General features: G+C 45.2%; 1 protein-coding gene across 4 annotated transcripts in view; it reads left to right on the top strand.

Annotated features, from left to right (window-relative positions):
* The window catches only part of LOC135521829 (pyruvate kinase PKM-like), a 30,346-nt gene that overhangs the window by 311 nt on the left and 2,378 nt on the right, over positions 1 to 27,657 (top strand). For 2 of the 4 annotated variants that reach the window (XM_064947579.1, XM_064947582.1), the window contains exons 2-7: positions 9,641 to 9,805; positions 16,699 to 16,790; positions 17,005 to 17,136; positions 17,951 to 18,137; positions 18,566 to 18,839; positions 27,331 to 27,481. In XM_064947579.1, coding sequence (XP_064803651.1) covers positions 9,667 to 9,805; positions 16,699 to 16,790; positions 17,005 to 17,136; positions 17,951 to 18,137; positions 18,566 to 18,839; positions 27,331 to 27,481 — 975 coding nt within the window. In that variant the 5' untranslated portion in view covers positions 9,641 to 9,666. Of the gene's footprint in view, positions 1 to 446; positions 514 to 9,513; positions 9,529 to 9,640; positions 9,806 to 16,698; positions 16,791 to 17,004; positions 17,137 to 17,950; positions 18,138 to 18,565; positions 18,840 to 27,330; positions 27,482 to 27,657 lie in introns of all 4 variants that reach the window. The other 2 variants (XM_064947580.1, XM_064947581.1) reach the window with 2 other exon arrangements.

Below are 27,657 nucleotides of genomic sequence, written 5' to 3'. Positions count from 1 at the left end.
TTGCGCCAATTCTTTCTACTTATAAGGCCATGGTGACACGTTGTTGACATACTTCTCAAAGGAAAGGAAGTCATTGTGACAGTTTTGGTTAGTTTTAGTTAGTGATTAGTTCTATAACATTCTGTTCATCCCAATCCCTTTGCAAAGTCACTGGATGAAAATGTGATAATAGTCCGTTTATGTTGCATTGAATCTATTGCAAAACAGGTTTGAGATAAATTGGATGATATGGGCTGAAACTGAATCCTCAGTAATAATGGTAACCCTTTAATTACAGGCCATCCTGTAAAATACTAGTTTAGGCCACTTGAAGAATGAAGTCAGGACTGAAATGATGGCTAATATATTAGGACTTGATGCCAAAGGCTGTGTTGCATCTAAATGTGCTCTATGTCATGTATTTTGACAGGGTGTTATGTCACATAATGTGTGCTCTATGTATCTAGCTGTGTTCTGGAGTCCAGGGGAGTGGCTTCACAGTGTACATTCTCTCTAGTCAACTCCAGCACAAAGGTCTGTTTGTGTTCTGGCTACTGATTTACACCCTCTGTCTGTTGGCTTTTCAGGGTTGCTACACAAGTGTGTGTGTGTGTGTGTGTGTGTGTGCGTGTGCGTGTGCGTGCGTGCGTGCATGCGTGCATGCGTGCGTGCTTAACTATACTTGTGGGGATCAGAAGTTCCCACAAGAATAGTCAACAAACTAAGACAAATGCAGTGGTGATTTTAACATGTAAATCTTGGTGGTGCAAAGTCCCCAATTTGTTTTAGATGCAAAGCCAAGCATCCCGAAACAATACATCAATCACATCTCATTTGTCACATGCACCGAATACAACAGTGAAATGCTTACTTACAAGCCCTTAACCAACAATGCAGTTTTAAGAAAATTCCTAAAAATAGTAAGAGATAAGAATAACAAATAATGAAAGAGCAGCAGTAAATAACAATAGTGGGGCTATATACAGGGGTACCAGTACAGAGTGCGGGGGCACCGGTGTGGTAATCACCTACAATGACGTAATCCATTGCGAACCCACTTACTTGTCCGGTCTCAGTCTGTGTGGAGCAGACATCGAGACCTCCTTGACAGAGACAGAGAGAAGAGAGAACGTGCGAGAGGGATAGAAAGCAGTTGCTTCGAGCAGTTGCTCTACCTGAAAATACATGATCTAAGTGATTGATAGTTGGTATTCAGCAGTCATAAAATGATGCCTTATTTACTTTGAAGAACTACTAAAATAGCGATTTTGTCACACAACTTAGGCAGCAGCTCTATAGATATGAGATGGTGACATGGAATGAAATAATAAACATTTACATTTACATTTAAGTCATTTAGCAGACGCTCTTATCCAGAGCGACTTACAAATTGGTGAATTCACCTTCTGACATAAAGTCATAAAATAAACAAATATTTTGCTAAAGTAAAGTATTGTGAATGAATGACCGTTAATAAGTGATAAGCAGTAAGGGACAGTCACTACCATCATGGGACTTGTATTGTTTCATTCTGTGTTGTTACATAATTCAACCCACATAATGCATAGTGCATTTAATGTCCATTTTTTTAAATCAAAACCGAAAACCATGATCATTTTTTAAAATAAGGAACCGAAACCAAACTGACCTCAAAAAGCACTATTTGCTCAGCACTTGAGTCCCCACAAGGTTAGTTAAACAAGACTGTGTGTGTTAATTAGTGTGTGTGTGTGCGTGACTTGATCCAAGTCCAGATTTTTCTTCCTGGTTACCCATGTTAGTTTACAATGAGCTGTACAGGTATAAAGACACAGTGCAGTATAATGTCTGTGAACAGGTATCTCTATTGACCCAGCCTATCTACTGTGTTTATAATCATTTAACTACCTTGTATCAGACTGAAGATTACATTAGCCTTCTTCAGTTCTCAGATAAGTGTAGTTCGGCAAAACACATTCACAATCACACATACAGTATCTGTGAAGGTCAAGTTGCAAGGCTGCAAGTCAACAATGATGAACTTACCGCGTTCAATCACAGTCACCAGGATCTGTGAATGGGCCAGAGATGCATAATGTCAGTGACATAGTCATTATCTAGTTTTTATTTTTTATTTATTTTACTAGGCAAGTCAGTTAAGAACAAATTCTTATTTTTAATGACGGCCTAGGAACAGTGGGTTAATTGCCTGTTCAGGGGCAGAATGACAGATTTGTACCTTGGGGATTTGAACTTGCAACCTTTCAGTTACTAGTCCAACGCTCTAACCACTAGGCTACCCTGCCGCCCCGTCTTGGCACCTAGAGAGCTGGGAGGAACACATTGGCAGACCTGTATTACAAGACTCTCATGATATCACCACTGACATTCACAAGTTTAGACGAGATGACATTGAGTTGACATTGAGATGACAAAAATAATACGAGAGATGACAAAAAGATTATGAGAGATGACATAGAGACGACAAAAAGATGATGAGAGATGACATAGAGATGACATAGAGACGACAAAAAGATGATGAGAGATGAGAGATGACATAGAGACGACATAGAGACGATGAGAGATGTAAATAAAAAGAAGTGTTGCACCAACCACTCACCATAACCCTGACCTTAACCCTGACCTTAACCCTGACCGTAACTCCAACCTAACCCTGACCTTAACCCTGACCGTAACCCTGACTGTAACTCCAACCTAACCCTAACCCTGACCGTAACCCTGACCGTAACTCCAACCTAACCCTGACCGTAACCCTGACCGTAACTCCAACCTAACCCTGACCGTAACTCCAACCTAACCCTGACCGTAACTCCAACCTAACCCTGACCGTAACTCCAACCTAACCCTGACCGTAACTCCAACCTAACCCTGACCGTAACCCTGACCGTAACTCCAACCTAACCCTGACTGTAACTCCAACCTAACCCTGACCGTAACTCCAACCTAACCCTGACCGTAACTCCAACCTAACCCTGACCGTAACTCCAACCTAACCCTGACCGTAACTCCAACCTAACCCTGACCGTAACCCTGACCGTAACTCCAACCTAACCCTGACCGTAACTCCGACCTAACCCTGACCTTAACCCTGACCGTAACTCCAACCTAACCCTGACCGTAACTCCAACCTAACCCTGACCGTAACCCTGACCGTAACTCCAACCTAACCCTGACTGTAACTCCAACCTAACCCTGACCGTAACCCTGACCGTAACTCCAACCTAACCCTGACTGTAACTCCAACCTAACCCTGACTGTAACTCCAACCTAACCCTGACCTTAACCCTGACCGTAACCCTGACTGTAACTCCAACCTAACCCTGACCTTAACCCTGACCGTAAACCTGACCTTAACCCTGACCGTAACCCTGACTGTAACTCCAACCTAACCCTGATCTTAACCCTGACCGTAACCCTGACCTTAACCCTGACCGTAACCCTGACCTTAACCCTGACCGTAACCCTGACCTTAACCCTGACCTTAACCCTGACCGTAACCCTGATCTTAACCCTGACCTTAACCCTGACCGTAACTCCAACCTAACTCTGACCTTAACCCTGACCCTAACCCTGACCTTAACCCTGACCTTAACCCTGACCCTAACCCTGACCGTAACTCCAACCTGACCCTGACCTTAACCCTGACCCTAACCCTGACCGTAACTCCAACCTAACCCTGACCTTAACCCTGACCTTAACCCTGACCATAACCCTGACCCTAACCCTGACCCTAACCCTGACCTTAACCCTGACCTTAACCCTGACCGTAACTCCAGCCTAACCCTGACCCTAACCCTGACCTTAACCCTGACCCTAACCCTGACCGTAACTCCAACCTAACCCTGACTTTAACCTTAACCATCACCATAGCCCCCTAACCCTGACCCTGACCTTAACCCTGACCGTAATCCCAACCTAACCCTGACCTTAACCCTGACCATAACCCTGACCGTAACTCCAACCTAACCCTGACCTTAACCCTGACCCTAACCCTGACCTTAACCCTGACCGTAACTCCAACCTAACCCTGACCTTAACCATCACCGTAACCCCCTAACGCTGACCATAACCCTGACCGTAACCCCAACCTAACCCTGACCGTAACCCCAACCTAACCCTGACCTTAACCCTGACCGTAACCCTAGATGAAGAAAAACAAAGACGTGATCAATAGTGAAAATGTCACTATTACATTTACATTTAAGTCATTTAGCAGACGCTCTTATCCAGAGCGACTTACAAATTGGTGAATTCACCTTCTGACATCCAGTGGAACAGCCACTTACAATAGTGCATCTAAATCATTTAAGGGGGGGTGAGAAGGATTACTTATCCTATCCTAGGTATTCCTTGAAGAGGTGGGGTTTCAGGTGTCTCCGGAAGGTGGTGATTGACTCTGCTGTCCTGGCGTCGTGAGGGAGTTTGTTCCACCATTGGGGGCCAGAGCAGCGAACAGTTTTGACTGGGCTGAGCGGGAACTGTACTTCCTCAGTGGTAGGGAGGCGAGCAGGCCAGAGGTGGATGAACGCAGTGCCCTTGTTTGGGTGTAGGGCCTGATCAGAGCCTGGAGGTACTGCGGTGCCGTTCCCCTCACAGCTCCGTAGGCAAGCACCATGGTCTTGTAGCGGATGCGAGCTTCAACTGGAAGCCAGTGGAGAGAGCGGAGGAGCGGGGTGACATGAGAGAACTTGGGAAGGTTGAACACCAGACGGGCTGCGGCGTTCTGGATGAGTTGTAGGGGTTTAATGGCACAGGCAGGGAGCCCAGCCAACAGCGAGTTGCAGTAATCCAGACGGGAGATGACAAGTGCCTGGATTAGGACCTGCGCCGCTTCCTGTGTGAGGCAGGGTCGTACTCTGCGGATGTTGTAGAGCATGAACCTACAGGAACGGGCCACCGCCATGATGTTGGTTGAGAACAACAGGGTGTTGTCCAGGATCACGCCAAGGTTCTTAGCGCTCTGGGAGGAGGACACAATGGAGTTGTCAACCGTGATGGCGAGATCATGGAACGGGCAGTCCTTACCCGGGAGGAAGAGCAGCTCCGTCTTGCCGAGGTTCAGCTTGAGGTGGTGAGCTTGAGGTGGTGATCCGTCATCCACACTGATATGTCTGAGCAGAGATGCGATTCGCCACCTGGTCATCAGAAGGGGGAAAGGAGAAGATTAATTGTGTGTCGTCTGCATAGCAATGATAGGAGAGACCATGTGAGGTTATGACAGAGCCAAGTGACTTGGTGTATAGCGAGAATAGGAGAGGGCCTAGAACAGAGCCCTGGGGGACACCAGTGGTGAGAGCGCGTGGTGAGGAGACAGATTCGCGCCACGCCACCTGGTAGGAGCGACCTGTCAGGTAGGACGCAATCCAAGCGTGGGCCGCGCCGGAGATGCCCAACTCGGAGAGGGTGGAGAGGAGGATCTGATGGTTCACAGTATCGAAGGCAGCCGATAGGTCTAGAAGGATGAGAGCAGACGAGAGAGAGTTAGCTTTAGCAGTGCGGAGCGCCTCCGTGATACAGAGAAGAGCAGTCTCAGTTGAATGACTAGTCTTGAAACCTGACTGATTTGGATCAAGAAGGTCATTCTGAGAGAGATAGCGGGAGAGCTGGCCAAGGACGGCACGTTCAAGAGTTTTGGAGAGAAAAGAAAGAAGGGATACTGGTCTGTAATTGGCTATCACATGATCATCCAGGCTGACATCTGTGTCAAAGGGAGTGGACACTGTGAATGGTTACAGTAGATTGGGATGAGGGGTGTAGAGAGGAGGGGGAGAGGAAGGAAATTTGTGAAAGTACAGAGATTGAGAAAAAGACAGACAGACAGACAGACAGAGACACAGAGACACAGAGACACAGAGACACAGAGAGACAGAGAGACAGAGAGAGAGGACTGGACAGACATATAGAGGTGATAGGATAGTACAGTTGGAGTCTGAAAAAGCTTTGGGTCAAGATGGGAGGTAAGTCTGTAGAGCTGCTAGCATACAGGGGGTTAACCCTTTAACTTCTCCGTTAATGCAATAGAACATTGAAGTGTTACCTGGCTAAAAGATGAAAGCTTAAATAGGTTCACCCACACTAGCCACTTTCTGATGCTATCGTGACCACATTGGAGATGATGTCTTTCAGACATTCTACCTTGACTCAAGATCAGATGGAACAGAATCTTCTACAGTGGTTGTACATCTATTCTCTTTTTAGTCGCTGCCTGATGAAAACCTTCAACTTAGTCGATTTGTTATTGTTTTTACCTTTATTGAAAGTGGTAGCACCCCTCAGTGTACTCCTAACATTTCAGGACCAAGAAAATGTATATAACATTTTTATTTAAATTAGCTTCTGTAGTTTTACAATTGCATGTTCGTTAATGGGAAAAATATGTTGTTTTTTTTTAATTTCCTGAAAAGTTGATATTTTGGAGATCAGACAGCGATGTTTTATTCCAAGGTCATATGACTCATAGAAGTCACTGATGCAAAGCAAGTTTTCTACAGTCCTCAGCAGAATGTTTCTAGTCTGCTTATCATCATTCAGGAAGCATCAAGCGTAATATCGTAAGAATTTTATTGTATGAATTTTGGTTGTGTTATAATAGTTATTGTTGGTTGTTTGGTGGTTAAATGTTGAGGGCTGTATACCAGAATTAGGCAGTTAGATTTGCATTGCCAGGAGTTGACCCAGAGCGCACAGTGGTGGTTGGTCAGGATAACCTAAGGTTCACTGACTGTCCAGGAACATGTGCACACACACGCACGCACGCACGCACGCACGCACGCACACACACACACACACACACACGCACGCGCGCACACACGCAGGACATTGCCTTATCTTCCTCCCACATAGAACACTTTTTCAGCTATTGTCAGTATGTCCTGTCCACACCCCCAAGCATATCTCTCCGTCTCTCCTGTATGGAAAGCATGCACTGATCTGTACATTGCAACACAGTGTTGGGACCTAATCTCAGCCTTACAGTCAGCCAGAACAGGTGTCGGTTTTGGTCAGTAACGTTTCAGTCCGTTTCTGTTTGTTAGTGTGTGAATTATTGATGGGGCTAAAAATCGATACAGTTACATATCGCAATATTAGTGGTGGAAGATATTATATCGATATTTGACTCCATGTATTGTTTAATAAACCATTTTTGCATATCTAGCACTAGTTGGCAGTACCAGCGTCAAAACTCAGGTAGTTTTCATCCTATCGCTTGTTCTCCATTTTCTTTTTAAATAGAGAGCCAACATGACTGATCAAAATTCATTTTCTGATGCTCTCTCTTGTCCCTCTGCAGCAGACATAGTGAGAAATATGTTTGGAACCTCAAATCACAATAAAACTGCAGTATCTAATCGCAATACATGTAGAATCGTGAGAATCACAATGCATATCGTATCGGCACCTAACTATTGTGATAATATCATTTCGTGAGGTGTGTGTGCGATGTGTCAGAGGTAGAGCTCTGTGGAACACTTAATAATGTGTGAGGGAGAGGGAGAGAGAGATGGAGAGCGTGATAGAGGGGAGGGAGAAAGAGATGGAGAGCGTGATAGAGGGGATGGGGAAAGAGATGGAGAGAGAGATAGAGAGAGGGAGAGGGAGAAGGAGAAGAGAGTCTTGACGAGTTTTCTTTCTTCAGCCTTGGCAGTGCTGAGAGGTGGCTTTAAGGCAGTGCTGAGAGGTGGCTTTAAGGCAGTGCTGAGAGGTGGCTTTAAGGCAGTGCTGAGAGGCGGCTTTAAGGCAGTGCTGAAAGGTGGCTTTAAGGCAGTGCTGAGAGGTGGCTTTAAGGCAGTGCTGAGAGGTGGCTTTAAGGCAGTGCTGATAGGTGGCTTTAAGGCAGTGCTGAGAGGCGGCTTTAAGGCAGTGCTGAAAGGTGGCTTTAAGGCAGCGCTGAGAGGTGGCTTTAAGGCAGCGCTGAGAGGTGGCTTTAAGGCAGTGCTGAGAGGTGGCTTTAAGGCAGTGCTGAGAGGTGGCTTTAAGGCAGTGCTGAGAGGTGGCTTTAAGGCAGTGCTGAGAGGTGGCTTTAAGGCAGTGCTGAGAGGTGGCTTTAAGGCAGTGCTGAGAGGTGGCTTTAAGGCAGTGCTGAGAGGTGGTTTTAAGGCAGCGCTGAGAGGTGGCTTTAAGGCAGCGCTGAGAGGTGGCTCTATCTCTATCTCTATCTCCATCTCAGGGCTAGACTGTTATGTACTTGAGTGAAGACCCAAAAGCGGTTTTAACAGAAAACAGAGTTCTTTAATGAAAAACAGGAATGGCATAAATCCTCTTCCAACGTTGTCAATGGAACAAAAAGAACGTTAGTATAATGCAGGATGCACCTGCCAGGCAGACTCTGACAGGATAGGACAAGGTGGAAGCAAACGGGACGACAGCTTGCTTCTGGCATGAAAAACACAAACAAGAATCAGACACTGAAAGTAGCAGGAACAGAGAGAGAAATAGAGACCTAATCAGAGGGGGAAGAGAGAACAGGTGTGAAAGAGTGAATGAGCTAGTTAGGGGAGATGTAGAACAGCTGAAGAATGAGAGACAGAGAAGGTAACCTAAAAAGACCAGCAGAGAGAGACAGAGTGAAGAGAAAGGACAGGAACAGACATAACAAGACATGACACTAGACCACCTCCCAGGACCTGCATGTTTGTCAGCTCCCTCTTTTTCTCCTTTTCCTTCCCACAATTTATTTCATAGTTTTGATGTCTCCACTATTATTTTACAATGTAGAAAATAGTACAAATAAAGAAAAACCTTTGAATGAGTAGAGTTGTCCAAACTTTGACTGGTACTGTATATTCATTACATGTTTTTAATTTATGGATTGCATTTCTATAGGCCCATAAGAGCACTCACCCAGGTCTCAAAGCACTTGACCTTGAACTCACCTCCTCCACCATCAGTCTAGAGCAACACCAACTAGAGTCTCGATTCAATCTGTCGTTCTGAAGACCTGCACTACAGCGCAATAGAAATTTAAAGGCAATGTTTCCGCGTTCGCCGAGACTCTGCATTCACAGTAAACGGTGTATACGTCGGCTCAATAGAAATGACCTTTACCTTTAAATCGTGCTACAGATTGAATGGAACCCCTGTTACTGTACTGTAGGGTTTGTTTGTAAAGACACCAGCACCGAGACAGACTGTGCATCTGATGTGTGTGTTCAATTAAAACAGACTCCAAATTATAACCATTTGTCAGATTGCTTCTTGTCTCCAGAATGTCACTGCATATGATTTCCATGTCAGGTTGTAAATGTCATGTAGTGGCCAGTCACAGCATCTGTCCTGTATGGCAGTATGTTGCATGTTACGTTAGCACCCTCCCCACACACACACACACACATACACACACACACACACACACACACACACACACACACACACACACCCTCTCTTGAATGTCACTGTTCAGAATGATGCATGTTAACCTTCTCCAACCTTAGTTCTGTTAGTCTGAGGCCATCTCTCTCTCTCTCTCTCTCTCTCTCTCTCTCTCTCTCTCTCTCTCTCTCTCTCTCTCTCTCTCTCTCTCTCTCTCTCTAAAAGGTTTACATGACCAAAGTAAGTCGAATAGACAACAAACAAAAATGGAAATAAACCATCAGAAATTAACAGTAAACATTACACTCACAAAAGTTTTAAAATAACATAGACATTTCTCTCTCTCTCTTAGCTCGTATCAGGCGTTACTCTGACGTCATGCCCCTCCCAGACTCCTTCATCCAGAAGCAGCAGCTGGACGCCAGCATGGCCGACACCTTCCTGGAGCACCTGTGTCTGCTGGACATCGACCAGGAGCCAATCACAGCGCGCAACACGAGCATCATCTGCACCATCGGTGAGTTAAATAACGTATCATCTGCACCATCGGTGAGTTAAATAACCAATCATCTGCACCATCGGTGAGTTAAATAACGAATCATCTGCACCATCGGTGAGTTAAATAACCAATCATCTGCACCATCGGTGAGTTAAATAACCAATCATCTGCACCATCGGTGAGTTAAATAACCAATCATCTGCACCATCGGTGAGTTAAATAACCAATCATCTGCACCATCGGTGAGTTAAATAACCAATCATCTGCACCATCGGTGAGTTAAATAACCAATCATCTGCACCATCGGTGAGTTAAATAACCAATCATCTGCACCATCGGTGAGTTAAATAACCAATCATCTGCACCATCGGTGAGTTAAATAACCAATCATCTGCACCATCGGTGAGTTAAATAACAAATCATCTGCACCATCGGTGAGTTAAATAACCAATCATCTGCACCATCGGTGAGTTAAATAACCAATCATCTGCACCATCGGTGAGTTAAATAACCAATCATCTGCACCATCGGTGAGTTAAATAACCAATCATCTGCACCATCGGTGAGTTAAATAACCAATCATCTGCACCATCGGTGAGTTAAATAACCAATCATCTGCACCATCGGTGAGTTAAATAACCAATCATCTGCACCATCGGTGAGTTAAATAACCAATCATCTGCACCATCGGTGAGTTAAATAACCAATCATCTGCACCATCGGTGAGTTAAATAACCAATCATCTGCACCATCGGTGAGTTAAATAACCAATCATCTGCACCATCGGTGAGTTAAATAACCAATCATCTGCACCATCGGTGAGTTAAATAACCAATCATCTGCACCATCGGTGAGTTAAATAACCAATCATCTGCACCATCGGTGAGTTAAATAACGAATCACCTGCACCATCGGTGAGTTAAATAACGAATCACCTGCACCATCGGTGAGTTAAATAACCAATCATCTGCACCATCGGTGAGTTAAATAACCAATCAGCTGCATCATTGGTGAGTTAAATAACCAATCATCTGCACCACGTGTCAGAACTCATTCCACGGAGGCCTGAGTGTCTGCAAGCTTTCGCTCTGCCCTTGTACTTGATGGGTGAATTAAGGTCACTAATTAGTAAGGAACTCCCTCACCCGGATGTCTAGGTCTTAAGTGAAAGGAAAAAACAAGAACCTGCAGACACTCAGCCCTCTGTGGAATGAGTTTGACATCCCTGATCTATGCCATTGGTGAGTTAAATAGCCAATCAGCTACACCATCGGTAAGTTAAATAACCAATAAGCTTCACCATCGGTAAGTTAAATAACCAATCAGCTGCACCATCGGTAAGTTAAATAACCAATAAGCTTCACCATCGGTAAGTTAAATAACCAATCAGCTGCACCATTGGTAAGTTAAATAACCAATCAGCTACACCATCAGTAAGTTAAATAACCAATCACCTACACCATCAGTAAGTTAAATAGCCAATCAGCTACACCATCAGTAAGTTAAATAACCAATCAGCTACACCATTGGTAAGTTAAATAGCCAATCAGCTACACCATCAGTAAGTCAAATAACCAATCAGCTACACCATCGGTGAGTTAAATAGCCAATCAGCTACTCCATCAGTAAGTTAAATAACCAATCAGCTTCTACATCGGTAAGTTAAATAACCAATCAGCTGCACCATTGGTAAGTTAAATAACCAATCAGCTGCACCATTGGTAAGTTAAATAACCAATCAGCTACACCATCAGTAAGTTAAATAACCAATCAGCTGCAGCATTGGTAAGTTAAATAACCAATCAGCTGCACCATTGGTAAGTTAAATAACCAATCAGCTGCACCACTGGTAAGTTAAATAACCAATCAGCTACACCATCGGTGAGTTAAATAGCCAATCAGCTACACCATCAGTAAGTTAAATAACCAAACAGCTTCACCATTGTTGAGTTAAATAGCCAATCAGCTACACCATCAGTAAGTTAAATAACCAATCAGCTACACCATTGCTGAGTTAAATAGCCAATCAGCTACACCATCGGTGAGTTAAATAGCCAATCAGCTACACCATCAGTAAGTTAAATAACCAAACAGCTTCACCATTGCAGAGTTAAATAGCCAGTCAGCTACACCATCAGTAAGTTAAATAACCAATCAGCTACACCATTGCTGAGTTAATTAGCCAATCAGCTACACCCCAAGTGAGTTAAATAGCCAATCAGCTACACAGAGTTACATAAACACATCTGAATTAAATAACCACATCTACACCCTCAGAGAGTTAAATAACCACATCTGCACCATCAGTGAGTAAAATAACCACATCTGCACCATCAATGAGTTAAATATCCAATCAGCTGCACCATTGGTGAGTTAAATATCCAATCAGCCGCACCATTGGTGAGTTAAATATCCAATCAGCTGCACCATTGGTTAGTTAAATAACCACATCTGCACCATCAGTGAGTTAAATAATCCATCAGCTGCACCATCAGTGAGTTACATAAACACATATGCATAATTGGTGAGTTAAATATCCAATCAGCTGGATCATTGGTGAGTTAAATAACCACATCTGCACCATCAGTGAGTTTAATAACCAATCAGCTGCACCATCAGTGAGTTAAATAACCAATCAGCTACGCCATCAGTGATTTAAATAACCGATCAGCTGCATAATTGGTGAATTAAATAACCACATCTACACCATCAGAGAGTTAAATAACCACATCTGCACCATCAGTGAGTAAAATAACCACATCTGCACCATCAATTAGTTAAATAACCACATCTGCACCATCAATGAGTTAAATATCCAATCAGCTGCACCATTGGTGAGTTAAATATCCAATCAGCTGCACCATTGGTGAGTTAAATATCCAATCAGCTGCACCATTGGTTAGTTAAATAACCACATCTGCACCATCAGTGAGTTAAATAACCATATCTGCACCATCAGTGAGTTAAATAACCAATAAGCTGCATAATTGGTGAGTTAGATAGCCAATCAGCTACACCATCAATGAGTTGCATAACCACATCTGCACCATCGGTGAGTTAAATAACCAATCATCTGCACCATCGGTGAGTTAAATAACCAATCATCTGCACCATCGGTGAGTTAAATAACAAATCATCTGCACCATCGGTGAGTTAAATAACCAATCATCTGCACCATCGGTGAGTTAAATAACCAATCATCTGCACCATCGGTGAGTTAAATAACCAATCATCTGCACCATCGGTGAGTTAAATAACCAATCATCTGCACCATCGGTGAGTTAAATAACCAATCATCTGCACCATCGGTGAGTTAAATAACCAATCATCTGCACCATCGGTGAGTTAAATAACCAATCATCTGCACCATCGGTGAGTTAAATAACCAATCATCTGCACCATCGGTGAGTTAAATAACCAATCATCTGCACCATCGGTGAGTTAAATAACCAATCATCTGCACCATCGGTGAGTTAAATAACCAATCATCTGCACCATCGGTGAGTTAAATAACCAATCATCTGCACCATCGGTGAGTTAAATAACGAATCACCTGCACCATCGGTGAGTTAAATAACGAATCACCTGCACCATCGGTGAGTTAAATAACCAATCATCTGCACCATCGGTGAGTTAAATAACCAATCAGCTGCATCATTGGTGAGTTAAATAACCAATCATCTGCACCACGTGTCAGAACTCATTCCACGGAGGCCTGAGTGTCTGCGAGCTTTCGCTCTGCCCTTGTACTTGATGGGTGAATTAAGGTCACTAATTAGTAAGGAACTCCCCTCACCCGGATGTCTAGGTCTTAAGTGAAAGGAAAAAACAAGAACCTGCAGACACTCAGCCCTCTGTGGAATGAGTTTGACATCCCTGATCTATGCCATTGGTGAGTTAAATAGCCAATCAGCTACACCATCGGTAAGTTAAATAACCAATAAGCTTCACCATCGGTAAGTTAAATAACCAATCAGCTGCACCATCGGTAAGTTAAATAACCAATAAGCTTCACCATCGGTAAGTTAAATAACCAATCAGCTGCACCATTGGTAAGTTAAATAACCAATCAGCTACACCATCAGTAAGTTAAATAACCAATCACCTACACCATCAGTAAGTTAAATAGCCAATCAGCTACACCATCAGTAAGTTAAATAACCAATCAGCTACACCATTGGTAAGTTAAATAGCCAATCAGCTACACCATCAGTAAGTCAAATAACCAATCAGCTACACCATCGGTGAGTTAAATAGCCAATCAGCTACTCCATCAGTAAGTTAAATAACCAATCAGCTTCTACATCTGTAAGTTAAATAACCAATCAGCTGCACCATTGGTAAGTTAAATAACCAATCAGCTGCACCATTGGTAAGTTAAATAACCAATCAGCTGCACCATTGGTAAGTTAAATAACCAATCAGCTGCACCACTGGTAAGTTAAATAACCAATCAGCTACACCATCGGTGAGTTAAATAGCCAATCAGCTACACCATCAGTAAGTTAAATAACCAAACAGCTTCACCATTGTTGAGTTAAATAGCCAATCAGCTACACCATCAGTAAGTTAAATAACCAATCAGCTACACCATTGCTGAGTTAAATAGCCAATCAGCTACACCATCGGTGAGTTAAATAGCCAATCAGCTACACCATCAGTAAGTTAAATAACCAAACAGCTTCACCATTGCAGAGTTAAATAGCCAGTCAGCTACACCATCAGTAAGTTAAATAACCAATCAGCTACACCATTGCTGAGTTAATTAGCCAATCAGCTACACCCCAAGTGAGTTAAATAGCCAATCAGCTACACAGAGTTACATAAACACATCTGAATTAAATAACCACATCTACACCCTCAGAGAGTTAAATAACCACATCTGCACCATCAGTGAGTAAAATAACCACATCTGCACCATCAATGAGTTAAATATCCAATCAGCTGCACCATTGGTGAGTTAAATATCCAATCAGCCGCACCATTGGTGAGTTAAATATCCAATCAGCTGCACCATTGGTTAGTTAAATAACCACATCTGCACCATCAGTGAGTTAAATAATCCATCAGCTGCACCATCAGTGAGTTACATAAACACATATGCATAATTGGTGAGTTAAATATCCAATCAGCTGGATCATTGGTGAGTTAAATAACCACATCTGCACCATCAGTGAGTTTAATAACCAATCAGCTGCACCATCAGTGAGTTAAATAACCAATCAGCTACGCCATCAGTGATTTAAATAACCGATCAGCTGCATAATTGGTGAATTAAATAACCACATCTACACCATCAGAGAGTTAAATAACCACATCTGCACCATCAGTGAGTAAAATAACCACATCTGCACCATCAATTAGTTAAATAACCACATCTGCACCATCAATGAGTTAAATATCCAATCAGCTGCACCATTGGTGAGTTAAATATCCAATCAGCTGCACCATTGGTGAGTTAAATATCCAATCAGCTGCACCATTGGTTAGTTAAATAACCACATCTGCACCATCAGTGAGTTAAATAACCATATCTGCACCATCAGTGAGTTAAATAACCAATAAGCTGCATAATTGGTGAGTTAGATAGCCAATCAGCTACACCATCAATGAGTTGCATAACCACATCTGCACCATTGGCGAGTTAAATAACCACATCTGCACCATCAGTGAGTTAAATAACCAATAAGCTGCATAATTGGTGAGTTAGATAGCCAATCAGCTACACCATCAGTGAGTTGCATAACCACATCTGCACCATTGGCGAGTTAAATAACCACATCTGCACCATCAGTGAGTTAAATAACCGATCAGCTGCACCATCGGTGAGTTAAATAACCACATCTGCACCATCAGTGAGTTAAATAACCGATCAGCTGCATAATTGGTGAGTTAGATAGCCAATCAGCTACACCATCAGTGAGTTAAATAACCAATCAGCTGCATAATTGGTGAGTTAGACAGCCAATCAGCTACACCATCAGTGAGTTACATAACCAATCAGCTGCATAATTGGTGAGTTAGATAGCCAATCAGCTACACCATCAGTGAGTTACATAACCACATCTGCATCATTGGTGAGTTAAATAACCACATCTACACCATCAGTGAGTTAAATAACCAATCAGCTGCATAATTGGTGAAATAAATAACCACATCTGCACCATCAGTGAGTTAAATAACCAATCAGCTGCATAATTGGTGAAATAAATAACCACATCTGCACCATCAGTGAGTTAAATAACCAATCAGCTGCATAATTGGTGAAATAAATAACCACATCTGCACCATCAGTGAGTTAAATAACCAATCAGCTGCACCATCAGTGAGTTAAATAACCAATCAGCTGCATAATTGGTGAGTTAGATAGCCAATCAGCTACACCATCAGTGAGTTAAATAACCACATCTGCACCATCAGTGAGTTAAATAACCAATCAGCTGTACCATCAGGGAGCTAAATAACCAATCAGCTGCACCATCAGTGAATTAAATAACCTTTTGTTTTGTGTAGCTTGTGTAGGTTGACCTATGTGGCTCAGTTGGTAGAGCATGGTTCTTGCAATGCCAGGGTTGTGGTTTAGATTCCCACGGGGAACATGAACAAAGAAAGTATGAGAATCAATGCACTCATGTCTGTTTGGATTAGAGTGCCTGCTTAATGTGGGGACAGTATAGGTAGGCCTTCTAATTCTTTCACTATGGCCACACAGAGTTGACCTAGGGTAGAACTGTATGGGCTAGGGGTTGGAGCTCAGTAGATCGAGGTTGGTGTGGTGTTGGCTGGCAGGCTGGGTATTGGTGATTGGCATCCCACTGACTGCACTATTGATGATGTTTCAAAGTGGATTGATTGACCAATAAACTGCTGGACAACCCATTGTCTCTATTTTCTCTTGTTCTCTCTTTCAGGGCCTGCGTCTCGCTCTATCGCCAAACTGCAGGAGATGGTGAAGGCAGGAATGAACATCGCTCGACTCAATTTCTCTCATGGCTCTCATGAGGTTTGTTTGTCTCTGCATAACCTGTCTCACAAGTAATCACTGATCTGACACAACTATCAATCATATCAGTTTAGTAACAGCTATTCTCTCTGTCTCTCTCTCTCTGTCTCTCTCTCTGTCTCTCTCTCTGTCTCTCTCTCTCTGTCTCTCTCTGTCTCTCTCTGTCTCTCTCTCTGTCTCTCTCTTTGTCTCTCTCTTTGTCTCCTTCCTTCAGTATCATGGTGAGACCATCAAGAACATCCGGGAGGCGGTCGAGACCATAACCACTGACCCTTTATATTACAGGCCGGTAGCCATCGCCTTGGATACCAAAGGCCCTGAAATACGCACAGGCCTGGTTCGAGGGGTAAGCCAGCATTTCATCACTACTTAACATTCTATCCAATGGGCTTACATTCCCTACATCCCGACTGGTCAGTAGTCCAGTTTAGGGTGAGGGTCAACAGACCAGGAGAGTGTGACCCATGTTGACTGACCATGCTGGTTGTTTTGGGGGTGTTCTATCCTGGACACAGACACAGATTGTGCAACAGTATCAACAGTAGTGAGAAAGAAGCTTTCTCAGCATCAGAACAGGTGTTTGGGCACCAGAGGAGGCTGGTGGGAGGAGCTATAGGACAGGCCCATTGTAATGGCTGGAATGGAATAAATGGAACAGTATCAAACACATCAAACATATGAACACCACATGTTTGACTGCGCCCCGTTTATTCCATTGCAGCCATTACAATGAGCCTGTCCTCCTATAGCTCCTCCCACCAGCCTCCTCTGTTGGGCACTGATCTGTTTGTTATAGCACCAGTCCTGCCAATGGAATGTTCAATATACTTTAGAAATGATAAAAACCTAGTTTATGGTCCGCTACATTCTATGTGTTCTATGTGTGAGGAAGATAAGGCAATGTCATGCGTGTGTGTGTGTGTGTGTGTGTGACACAGAGCTGGAGGCACGTCTGCATGCCATTTCTTGCTAGCTCTGACTGTCCTGATAGCTACTTTATTGAGGAAAAGTTTTACTTACTATATGACTGTGATGCGTGGTTGTCTCACCTAGCTATCTTAAGATGACTGCACTAACTGTAAGTAGCTCTGGATAAGAGAGTCTGCTAAATGACTGAAGTTAAGATGTGTGTGCTATTCTGTGTTTCTCTGTGTGTGTAGACTGCAGAGCAGGAGGTGCAGCTGGAGCGTGGGGCCAGTGTGCGTGTGGTGACAGGGGAGGGGGACAGGGACAGTACCGATGGGAACGTCATCTGGGTGGACTACCCCAGTCTGCCTCAGGTCCTGGAGAAAGGAGGAAGGATCTACATCGACGACGGACTCATCGGACTAAAAGTCCTGGAGACAGGTAACACATCATTTAACACACACACTCACACACACACACACACACACACACACACACACACACACACACACACACACACAAACATACTGCATCTAAACACATTACTGGAGATACAGTGTTGGTTACATGTGCAGTGGTTCTTCCTTTAAAAGTTTTGAGTTTATGTCGCGACTGTTTGTGGTAGATTGTGATAAATTGCGTCATTTTGGCAACAATGGCTGACACTTAAATAACGTGCCATAGAATTATGTGGCATCCCGCAAGCTGTGCTGCAGTATGCCGCAACTTTTAAAGGAAGAACCACTGTACATGATCATACTGCACAGTCGTGGAGATAGACAAGCCATAAACAAATAAACATTCTCTACTTCTATCTCATGATCTGTTCTTATGACCTCCCTCCCTTCTCTTCCTCTCCCTCTCTCCAGGTCCAGACTGGGTGAAGGCACTGGTAGAGAGTGGAGGTGTTCTGGGCAGCCGTAAGGGGGTCAACCTGCCGGGGTGTGACCTGGTGGACATGCCCGCTGTGAGTGAGCGTGATGAGGGGGACCTGAGGTTCGGCGTGGCCCAGGGGGTGGACATGGTGTTCGCCAGCTTCATCCGCTGTGGCCAGGATGTCAGGGAGGTCCGACGGGCCCTGGGGCCCTTCGGAAAGGGCATCAAGGTGGTCAGCAAGGTGGAGAGTCGCCAGGGAGTACATAAGTGAGTGTGTGTGGAGGAGAAGAGAGAGAGGAAGAGACACACAGAGTCAACAACATGAATATAATAACTTTGAATGGGTAGCTTTACAGTCTTAGATTTACACATGAACAGCACGTATCTTCAGCCTCAGTCAATACCTGTCGTTGCCCTTGGAACCACATGACTCATTCCTTATCCACTCACAGTGGATTTGTGTGGATGACCATTCTCTAACAATAAGATTCTATAATCTACAGTAAGACAAGACAAGCGTACTCCTGAATTATTTTCCCCCTTTATTTAACGAGGTAAGTCAGTTAAGAACAAATTCTTATTTACAATGAAGTCTTAGTGGGTTAACTGCCTGGTTCGGGGGCAGAATGACAGATTTTTACATTGTCAGCTCAGGGATTCGATCTAGCAACCTTTTGGTTACAAGTCCAACGCTCTAACCACTAGGCTACCTGCCTCCCCAAGTTGAATGCTCTACCAGCTAGAATAGAGGAAGTATTCAGAGTAGGAGATCTAAAAATGTTTGTTGTTGTTGTTGTTGACCAGATACTATGCTATTTCACAGTGAACAAATGATCAACTGACTCAGCATGCTTATAGGTAAGGACATTCAACCTGTACGGCACATAGACAAATTAATGATTGGCTGAGATAAATTGATACTAAAAATATTGTGGGAACTGTTTTGTTTGTCTTCAGTGCAGCTTTTAACATTATTGATCATAATATTCTGCTGGAAAAACATCTGTGTTATTGTCAGGTATGTGTAACTGGCTGTAAGGGAGTCAGGAGTAGGAGAGCAGAGGGTGGGGAGACAAATGAACCTTTTATTTGGGTGAACAAAAAAACACGCCACTAAGAACACTAAACACAATATGGGTTGACATAACCCAGCGCAACCAGTCTAGCGTGCACATAGACGAAACAACAAACAATTTCACACACAGACATGGGCGGAACAGAGGGTTGTATACATGTCTAATACTGAGGGAATTGAAACCAGGTGTGTAGGAAAACAAGACAAGACAAAGGGAAAAATGAAAGGTGGATCGGCGATGGCTAAAAGAACGGTGACGTCGACCGCCGAACGCCGCCCAAACAAGGAGAGGAAGCGACTTTGGTGGAAGTCGTGACAGTACCCACCCCTTGACGCACAGCTCCAGCAGCTTGCCGACACCGGCCTCGGGGATTACCCAGAGGGCAAAGGTGCAGGGCAGTCCGGATGGAGACGATGGAACTTCGTTAGCATTGTAGGGTCCAACACGTCCTCCACCGGAACCCAGCATCTCTCCTCCGGACCATACCCCTCCCACTCCACGAGGTACCCGACGCCTCGAATTCCGGCAGGGCAGGCGGAGGGGCTGCCCTGCTGGAAGAGCAGGTTTTGGGTCGAGAGCCAGACACAGTCCTCCGGTGCCTCACTGCGGTGACTGTCTGCACTGGCTTTCTGGCACGGCGCCCTGAAGGTGAACATGGGCGGCGTCCCATGTCTCCTCCGTGCGCCGGAACCAGTCATCCACCGCAGGAGCTTTGGTATGACTCTGATGCCAAGGAGCCAGAACTGGCTGGTACCCCAGTACGCACTGGGGTACCAGAGGTTAGTGGAGGAGTGGCGAAGCGAGTTCTGGGCCATCTCTGCCCAGGGCACGAACGCCACCCACTCCCGCGGCCGGTCCTATCAATAAGACCTACCCACATCCTGGTTAACTCTCTCCACCTGCCCGTTACTCTCAGGGTGAAAACCCGAGGTAAGACTTATCGAGACCCCCAGATGTACCATGAACGCCCTCCAGACCCTCGAAGTGAACTGTGGACCCCGCAGACACTATATCCTCAGGCACCCCGTAGTGCCGGAAGATGTGCGTAAACAAGGCTTCCTCAGTCTATAGGGCCGTAGGGAGACCGGGCAGAGGAAGGAGAAGGCAGGACTTAAAGAAACGATCCACAACAATCAGGATCGTGGTGTTTCCCTGTGATGGGGGAGATCGGTCAGGAAATCGATCAACGGTCAGGAAATCCATGGCCATTGTGGAATGGGTATGACCATGGCCGTTGTGGAATTACCCATTCCACAACGGCCATGGTTACACCTGTCGATCGATTTCCTGACCGATCTCTCCCAACTTACCTCTGGGCAGGTGCCTAGGAGCCTTACACTGCGCGCACACTGAGCAAGAGGAAACATAAACCCTCACGTCCAGCCTCCCGGGTGGCGCAGTGGTTAAGGGCACTGTACTGCAGCGCCAGCTGTGCCATAAGAGACTCTGGGTTCGCGCCCAGGCTCTGTCGTAACCGACCGGGAGGTCCGTGGGGCGACGTACAATTGGCCTAGCGTCGTCCGGGTTTGGGGGGGCTTGGCCGGTAGGGATGTCCTTGTCTCATCGCAGACCAGCGACTCCTGTGGCGGGCCGGGCGCAGTGCGCGCTAACCAAGGTTGCCAGGTGCACGGTCTTTCCTCCGACACATTGGTGCGGCTGGTTGGATGCGCGCTGTGTAAGAAGCAGTGCGGCTTGGTTGGGTTGTGTATCGAAGGACGCATGACTTTCAACCTTCGTCTCTCCCGAGCCCATACAGGAGTTGTAGCGATGAGACAAGATAGTAGCTACTAAAACAATTGGATACCACGAAAATTGGGGAGAAAAAGGTGTAAAAAAATAAAAAATAAAATAAAAACCCTCACATCCTTAGCCAAAGTGCCAGTACTTCCCACTCAGACAGTGCACCGTCCGATCGATGCCTGGATGACCAGAGGAAGGTGACGTGTGGGCCCAATACATCAGCCGGTCACGGACAGCAGATGGAACGTACAGATGCCGAGCGGGACACGAGTCCAGCTCCCACACTACCGGTGCCACCAGGCAGGAGGCCGGGAATGTGGGGGTGGGATCCATGGGCCGCTCCTCTGTGTCATACAGCCGGAACAGTGCGTCTGCCTTCATTTCCTGGGAACCTGGTCTGTACGAAAGGGTGAAAACAAAATGGGTGAAAAACATGGCCCACCTTGCCTGGCGAGGGTTCAGTCTCCTCACTGCCCGGATTTACTCCAGATTGCGGTGGTCAGTCCAGATGAGAATTGGGTGTTTCTCGTTTAGCCCCCTGTCTCCATGCCTTCAGAGCCTTGACAACAACCAACAGCTCCCGGTCCCCCATGTCATAGTTTTGCTTGGTGGCTTACTCGAGCGCTGAGAGAGCACGGCTCCTATCCCAGCCTCGGATGTGTCCACCTCCACTATGAATGCCAAAGAGGGATCCGGATGGGCCAGCACGGGAGCTGAGGTAAACAGATCCCTCAGGTGACCAAAAGCCCTGTCCGCCTCAGCCGACCACTGCAAACCTACCGGTCCCCCCTTCAGCAGTGAGGTAATGGGGGCCGCTACCTGACCAAAACCCAGGATAAACCTCCGGTAGTAATTGGCAAACCCTAGAAACCGCTGCACCTCCTTTACCATGGTGGGAATCGGAACAATTACGCACTGCTGAAATGCGCTCACTCTCCATCTCCTGCTCACCTGGGGTGACGTCAGAGTGCCCTGCCTGCTGCTTCGACCCCTAGAGGAACCAACCCGGCACCGACCAGCAGTGTGACCTCTGCGGCCACAGATGGTACACATGAAGGTCCCTCCTCCGGCCTCCCTGAGCACAGCACCACCCAGCTCCATGGGCACCGGAGCGGTGGTGCTGGGAGGGGGAATCGACAGAGCCCTCTCTGGACGTCCGCGGGTGACCAGCAGGTTATCCCACCGAATGGACAGGTCCACCAGCTGGTTGAAGGTGAGGATGGTATCCCTGCAGGCCAACTCCCAACAGACATCCTCGCGCAGGCTGCAGCGATAGTGGTCGTTCCATCCCGCTCCTGCGGCCAGGGTCCGAAATTCCAGAGCTAACTCCTGGGCGCTCCTTGACCCCTGCCTCAGGTGGAAGAGACATTCACCCGCCACTCTACCCTCGGGCGGGTGGTCGAAGTCAGCCCGGAAGCGGCGGGTAAACTCCTCGAAGTGGTCCAACGCCGCATCTCCTTCTCCCCACACGGCGTTTGCCCAATCCAGAGCTCCCCTAGAGGCATTATTTATTTTAGGCAGGTCTAAAGAATCATGATATGAAGAAAATGTAGTCTATTTAAGAAGAACAGAATAACATACTCTTGAGTTGTCCTTATGTTAGGCCCTGATCAAACTATGCCATATGGCTGTGGGCTACACTAGTTAATTTAGCAGACAGGATTTGCTTAGAATTCCTTGGCATTATGAAGAATACAATTGAACACAGCTCAATAAAATAGGACGGATATTTTCTACAAACAATTGTGGCTATTCTGTGTTGAACGGTTAACAAAGAAACTGATCCTACTATATGCTTCATTTAGAGTTATTTGTGCAACTTTAGTTGGGCTATATGTTTAGATTTGAAAAACATTCTGAGGCTGCATGATAGGACTCTGCTTTCTTGACATCGCTATTAACAAAACAAGTCCTACAGGCTCTGGTTTTATAGCACCAGGACTACTGCTGAGCAGTAGTCCATACTGTATGGCCAAGTGCCACAAAGCGGGACATAAGCAAATTACACTTGGCCCAGAACAGAGCAGCACAGCTGGCCCTTAAATGTACACAGAGAGCTAACTTCAATAACATGCATGTCAATCTCTCCTGGCTCAAAGTAGAGGAGCGATTGACTGCATCACTGCTTGTCTTTATGAGAGGTATGGACGTGTTGAAGGTATGGAGCTGTCTGTTCAAATGACATACACACAGCTCAAACACCCATGCATACTCCACAAGGCATGCCATTGCCACCAGGGGTCTCTTCAACAGTCCCCAAGTTCAGAAAAGACTCTGGGAAATGCATAGTACTACATAGAGCCATGGCTACATGGAACTATTCCACATCAAATAACTCAAGCAAGCAGTAGAATCAGATACCTTATGGAACAACGCGGACTGTGAAGAGACACACACACAGGCACTCACAAACGCATACGCACAGACACGGTAACACGCACTACACACACGTACATTGTAATATTGTTTTATTGTGGTATTATACATTTTGTATTGTAGATACACTACGGTATACAGTACCAGTCAAAAGTTTGGACACACCTACTCATTCCAGGGTTTTTCTTTATTTTTACTATTTTCTACATTGTTGAATAATCGTGAAGACATCAAAACTATGATCAAGACGAACTGGCAACAGACAAACGGAGAACACAGGTATAAGTACACTGGGGAAAATGGAGAAGATGGGCGACACCTGGAGGGGGGTGGAGAGAAGCACAAAGACAGGTGAAACAGATCAGGGTGTGACAACTATGAAATAACACATATGGAATCATGTAATAACCAAAGAAGTGTTAAACAAATCAAAATATATTTAATATTTTAGATTCTTCAAAGTAGCTATTTTTTGACCTTGATGACAGCTTTGCACACTCTTGGCATTCTCTCAACCAGCTTCAAAAGGTAGTCACCTGGAATGCATTTCAATTAATAGGTGTGCTTTGTTAAAAGTACATTTGTGGAATTTCTTTCCTTCTTAATGCGTTTGAGCCAATCAGTTGTGTTGTGACACGGAAGGGGGGTATACAGAAGATAGCCCGATTTGGTAAAAGGCAAGAACAGCTCAAATAAGCAAAGAGAAACAACAGTCCATCATTATTTGAAGACATGGAGGTCAGTCAATCCAGAAAATTTCAAGAACTTTGAAAGATTCTTCAAGTGCAGTCATAAAAACCATCAAGCGCTATGATGAAACTGGCTCTCGTGAGGACTGCAACAGGAAAGAAAGACCCAGAGTTACCTCTGCTGCAGAGGATAAGTTCATTAGAGTTACCAGCCTCAGAAATTGCAGCCCAAATAAACGCTGCACAGAGTTCAAGTAATAGACACATCTCAACATCAACTGTTCAGAGGAGACTGCGTAAATCAGGCCTTCATGGTCAAATTGCTACAAAGAAAAGGACTAAAGGACACTACTAAAGGACACCACGAAGAGACTTGCTTGGACCAAAAGACACAAGCAATGGACATTAGACCGGTGGAAATGTTTGTTTCCAACCGCCATGTCTTTGTGAGACAGAGTAGGTGAACATATTATTGCGTGGTGTGGTTTCCACCGTGAAGCATGGAGGGGAAAGTGTGATGGTGTGGAGGTGCTTTGCTAGTGATACTGTCAGTAATTCATTTAGAATTCAAGGCACACTTAACCAGCATGGCTACCACAGCATTCTGCAGCGATACACCATCCCATCTGGTTTGCGCTTAGTGGTACAATCATTTGTTTTTCAACAGGACAATGACCCAACTCACCTCCAGGCTGTGTAAGGGCTATTTGACAATAAAGGAGATTGATGGAGCACTGCATCAGATGACCTGGCCTCCACAATCACCCAACCTCACCCAATGCATTCCAGGTGACTACCTCTTGAAGCTGGTTGAGAAAATGCCAAGAGTGTGCAAAGCTGTCATCAAGGCAAAGGGTGGCTACTTTGTAGAATCGAAAATCTATTCTGATTTGTTTTACACTTTTTGGTTACTAGATGATTCCATATGTGTTATTTCTTAGTTTTGATGTCTTCACTATTATTCTACAATGTAGAAAAGAGTAAAAATAAAGTAAAACCCTTGAATGAGTAGGTGTGTCCAAACTTTTGACCGGTAGTGTATATATATGTGGACACCCCTTCAAATGAGTGGATTCGACTATTTCAGTCACACCCGTTGCTGACTGTATAAAATTGAGCACACCGCCATGCAATCTCCATAGACAAACATTGGAAGTAGGATTGCCATAATGAAGAGCTCAGTGAATTTCAACGTGGCACCGTCATAGGATACCACCTTTCCAATAAGGCAGTTTGTAAAATTTCTGCCCCACTAGAGTTGCCCCGGTCAACTGTAAGTGCTGTTATTGTGAAGTGGAAGAGTCTTGGAGTAACAACGGTTTAACTGTGAAGTGGTAGGCCACACAAGCTCACAGAACGGGACCACCGAGTGCTGAAGTGCGTAGCACGTAAACATCGTCTGTTCTCAGTTACAACACTCACTACCGAGTTCCAAACTGCCTCTGGATGCAAAGCAGCAGCACACAAGCCTAAGATCCCCATACGCCATGCCAAGCATGAGCTGGAGTGGTGTAAAGCTCGCCGCTATTGGACTCTGGAGAAGTGGAAACGCGTTCTCTGGAGTGATGAATCATTCTTCATTATCTGGCAGTCTGACGGATGAATCTGGGTTTGGCGGCTGCCAGTAGAACACCACTTGCCAGAATGCATAGTGCCCGCTGTAAAGTTTGGTGGAGGAGGAATAATGGTCTAGGGTTGTTTTTCATGGTTCGGGCTAGGCCCCTTATTTCCAGTGAAGGGAAATCGTAATGCTACAGCATACTATGACATTCTAGACGATTCTGTGCTTCCAACTTTGTGGCAACAGTTTGGGGAAGGCCCTTCCCTGTTTCAGCAATGACAATGCCCCTGTGCACAAAGCGAGGTCCATACGGAAATGGTTTGTCAAGATCATTGTGGAAGAACTTGACTGGCTTGCACAGAGCCCTGATCTCAACCCCATTGAACACCTTTGGGATGAATTGGAATGCCGATTGCGAGCCAGACCTAATTGCCCAACATCAGTGCCCGACCTCACTAATGCTTTTGTGGCTAAATGAAAACAAGTCCCCACAGCAATGTTTCAACATCTAGTGGAAAGCCTTCCCAGAAGAGTGGAGACAGTTATAGCATCAAAAGCGGGACCAACTCTATATTAATGGCCATGATTTTGGAATGAGATGTTTGTCAAGCAGGTGTCCACATACTTTTGGTAAGGTAGTGAATGTAGTGGTAGAGTAGTGGTGTAATAATGCGTTGTAGGGTGTACTGTTTTATTTTAAATGGTGAAGTAATTGCCTTCATTTTGTTTGGACCCCAGGAAGAGTAGCTGCTGCCTTGGCAGGAACTACTGGGGATCCTAAATTAAATACACATAAAACCACTCTGCAGTATCGTAACCACGGAATTAAATAGAACATTATATTGTATCTCTGCTATCATAACAGACACATTCCCACTGACAGCGAAGTGATGGATAACCACGTCACTGATAACCATGTCTAGATGTTATAGATCTATAATCACACTGACAGCTGACAGCAGAGTGATGGATGAGGATGTGTTAGAACTATATAGGATCTGGATATTAAAAACCCATATGGCTGTCTGTATATGAATATGTCATCATAAGTCATGTCTACTTCTCTCCTTCCTCCTACGCTCCCCCTCCATCTCTCTCCTCCCTCCCTCCCTCTCTCTCTCCTCCCCCATCTCTCTCCTTCCCTCTCCCTCTCCCCCCCTCTCTCTCCCTCCCCCCCTCTCTCTCCCTCTCTCCCTCTCCCTCCCCCCTCTCTCTCTCCCTCCCTCTCTCTCTCGCTCTCTCTCTCCCTCTCTCTCTCCCTCTCTCCCCCTCTCCCTCCCTCTCTCCCTCCCTCTCTCTCTCTCTCTCTCTCTCAGTTTCTTGGAGATCCTGGCGGAGAGTGATGGGGTGATGGTTGCCAGGGGCGACCTGGGCATAGAGATCCCTGCAGAGAAAGTCTTCATCGCTCAGAAGATGATGATCGGACGATGCAACTCCGCTGGCAAGCCTGTTATCTGTGCCACACAGGTCAGAGGACACACACACACACATACTCACACAGTCCTGGAGCCATGTTGAGTGTGTTGTATGGTACACTCTTGACTCAGAGTGACAGCATAATAGCAGTTAAAAAATAAATAAAAGGCCAAAATGCACACATACACATGCAGACACACACATACACACACACATAAATACTTCAG

This window comes from Oncorhynchus masou, chromosome 30 (assembly GCF_036934945.1).
Source record: "Oncorhynchus masou masou isolate Uvic2021 chromosome 30, UVic_Omas_1.1, whole genome shotgun sequence".
Taxonomy (NCBI): Eukaryota; Metazoa; Chordata; class Actinopteri; order Salmoniformes; family Salmonidae; genus Oncorhynchus; species Oncorhynchus masou.
Note: the sequence above shows the minus strand (reverse complement) of the source record. Positions and strands in the feature narration are given on the sequence as shown.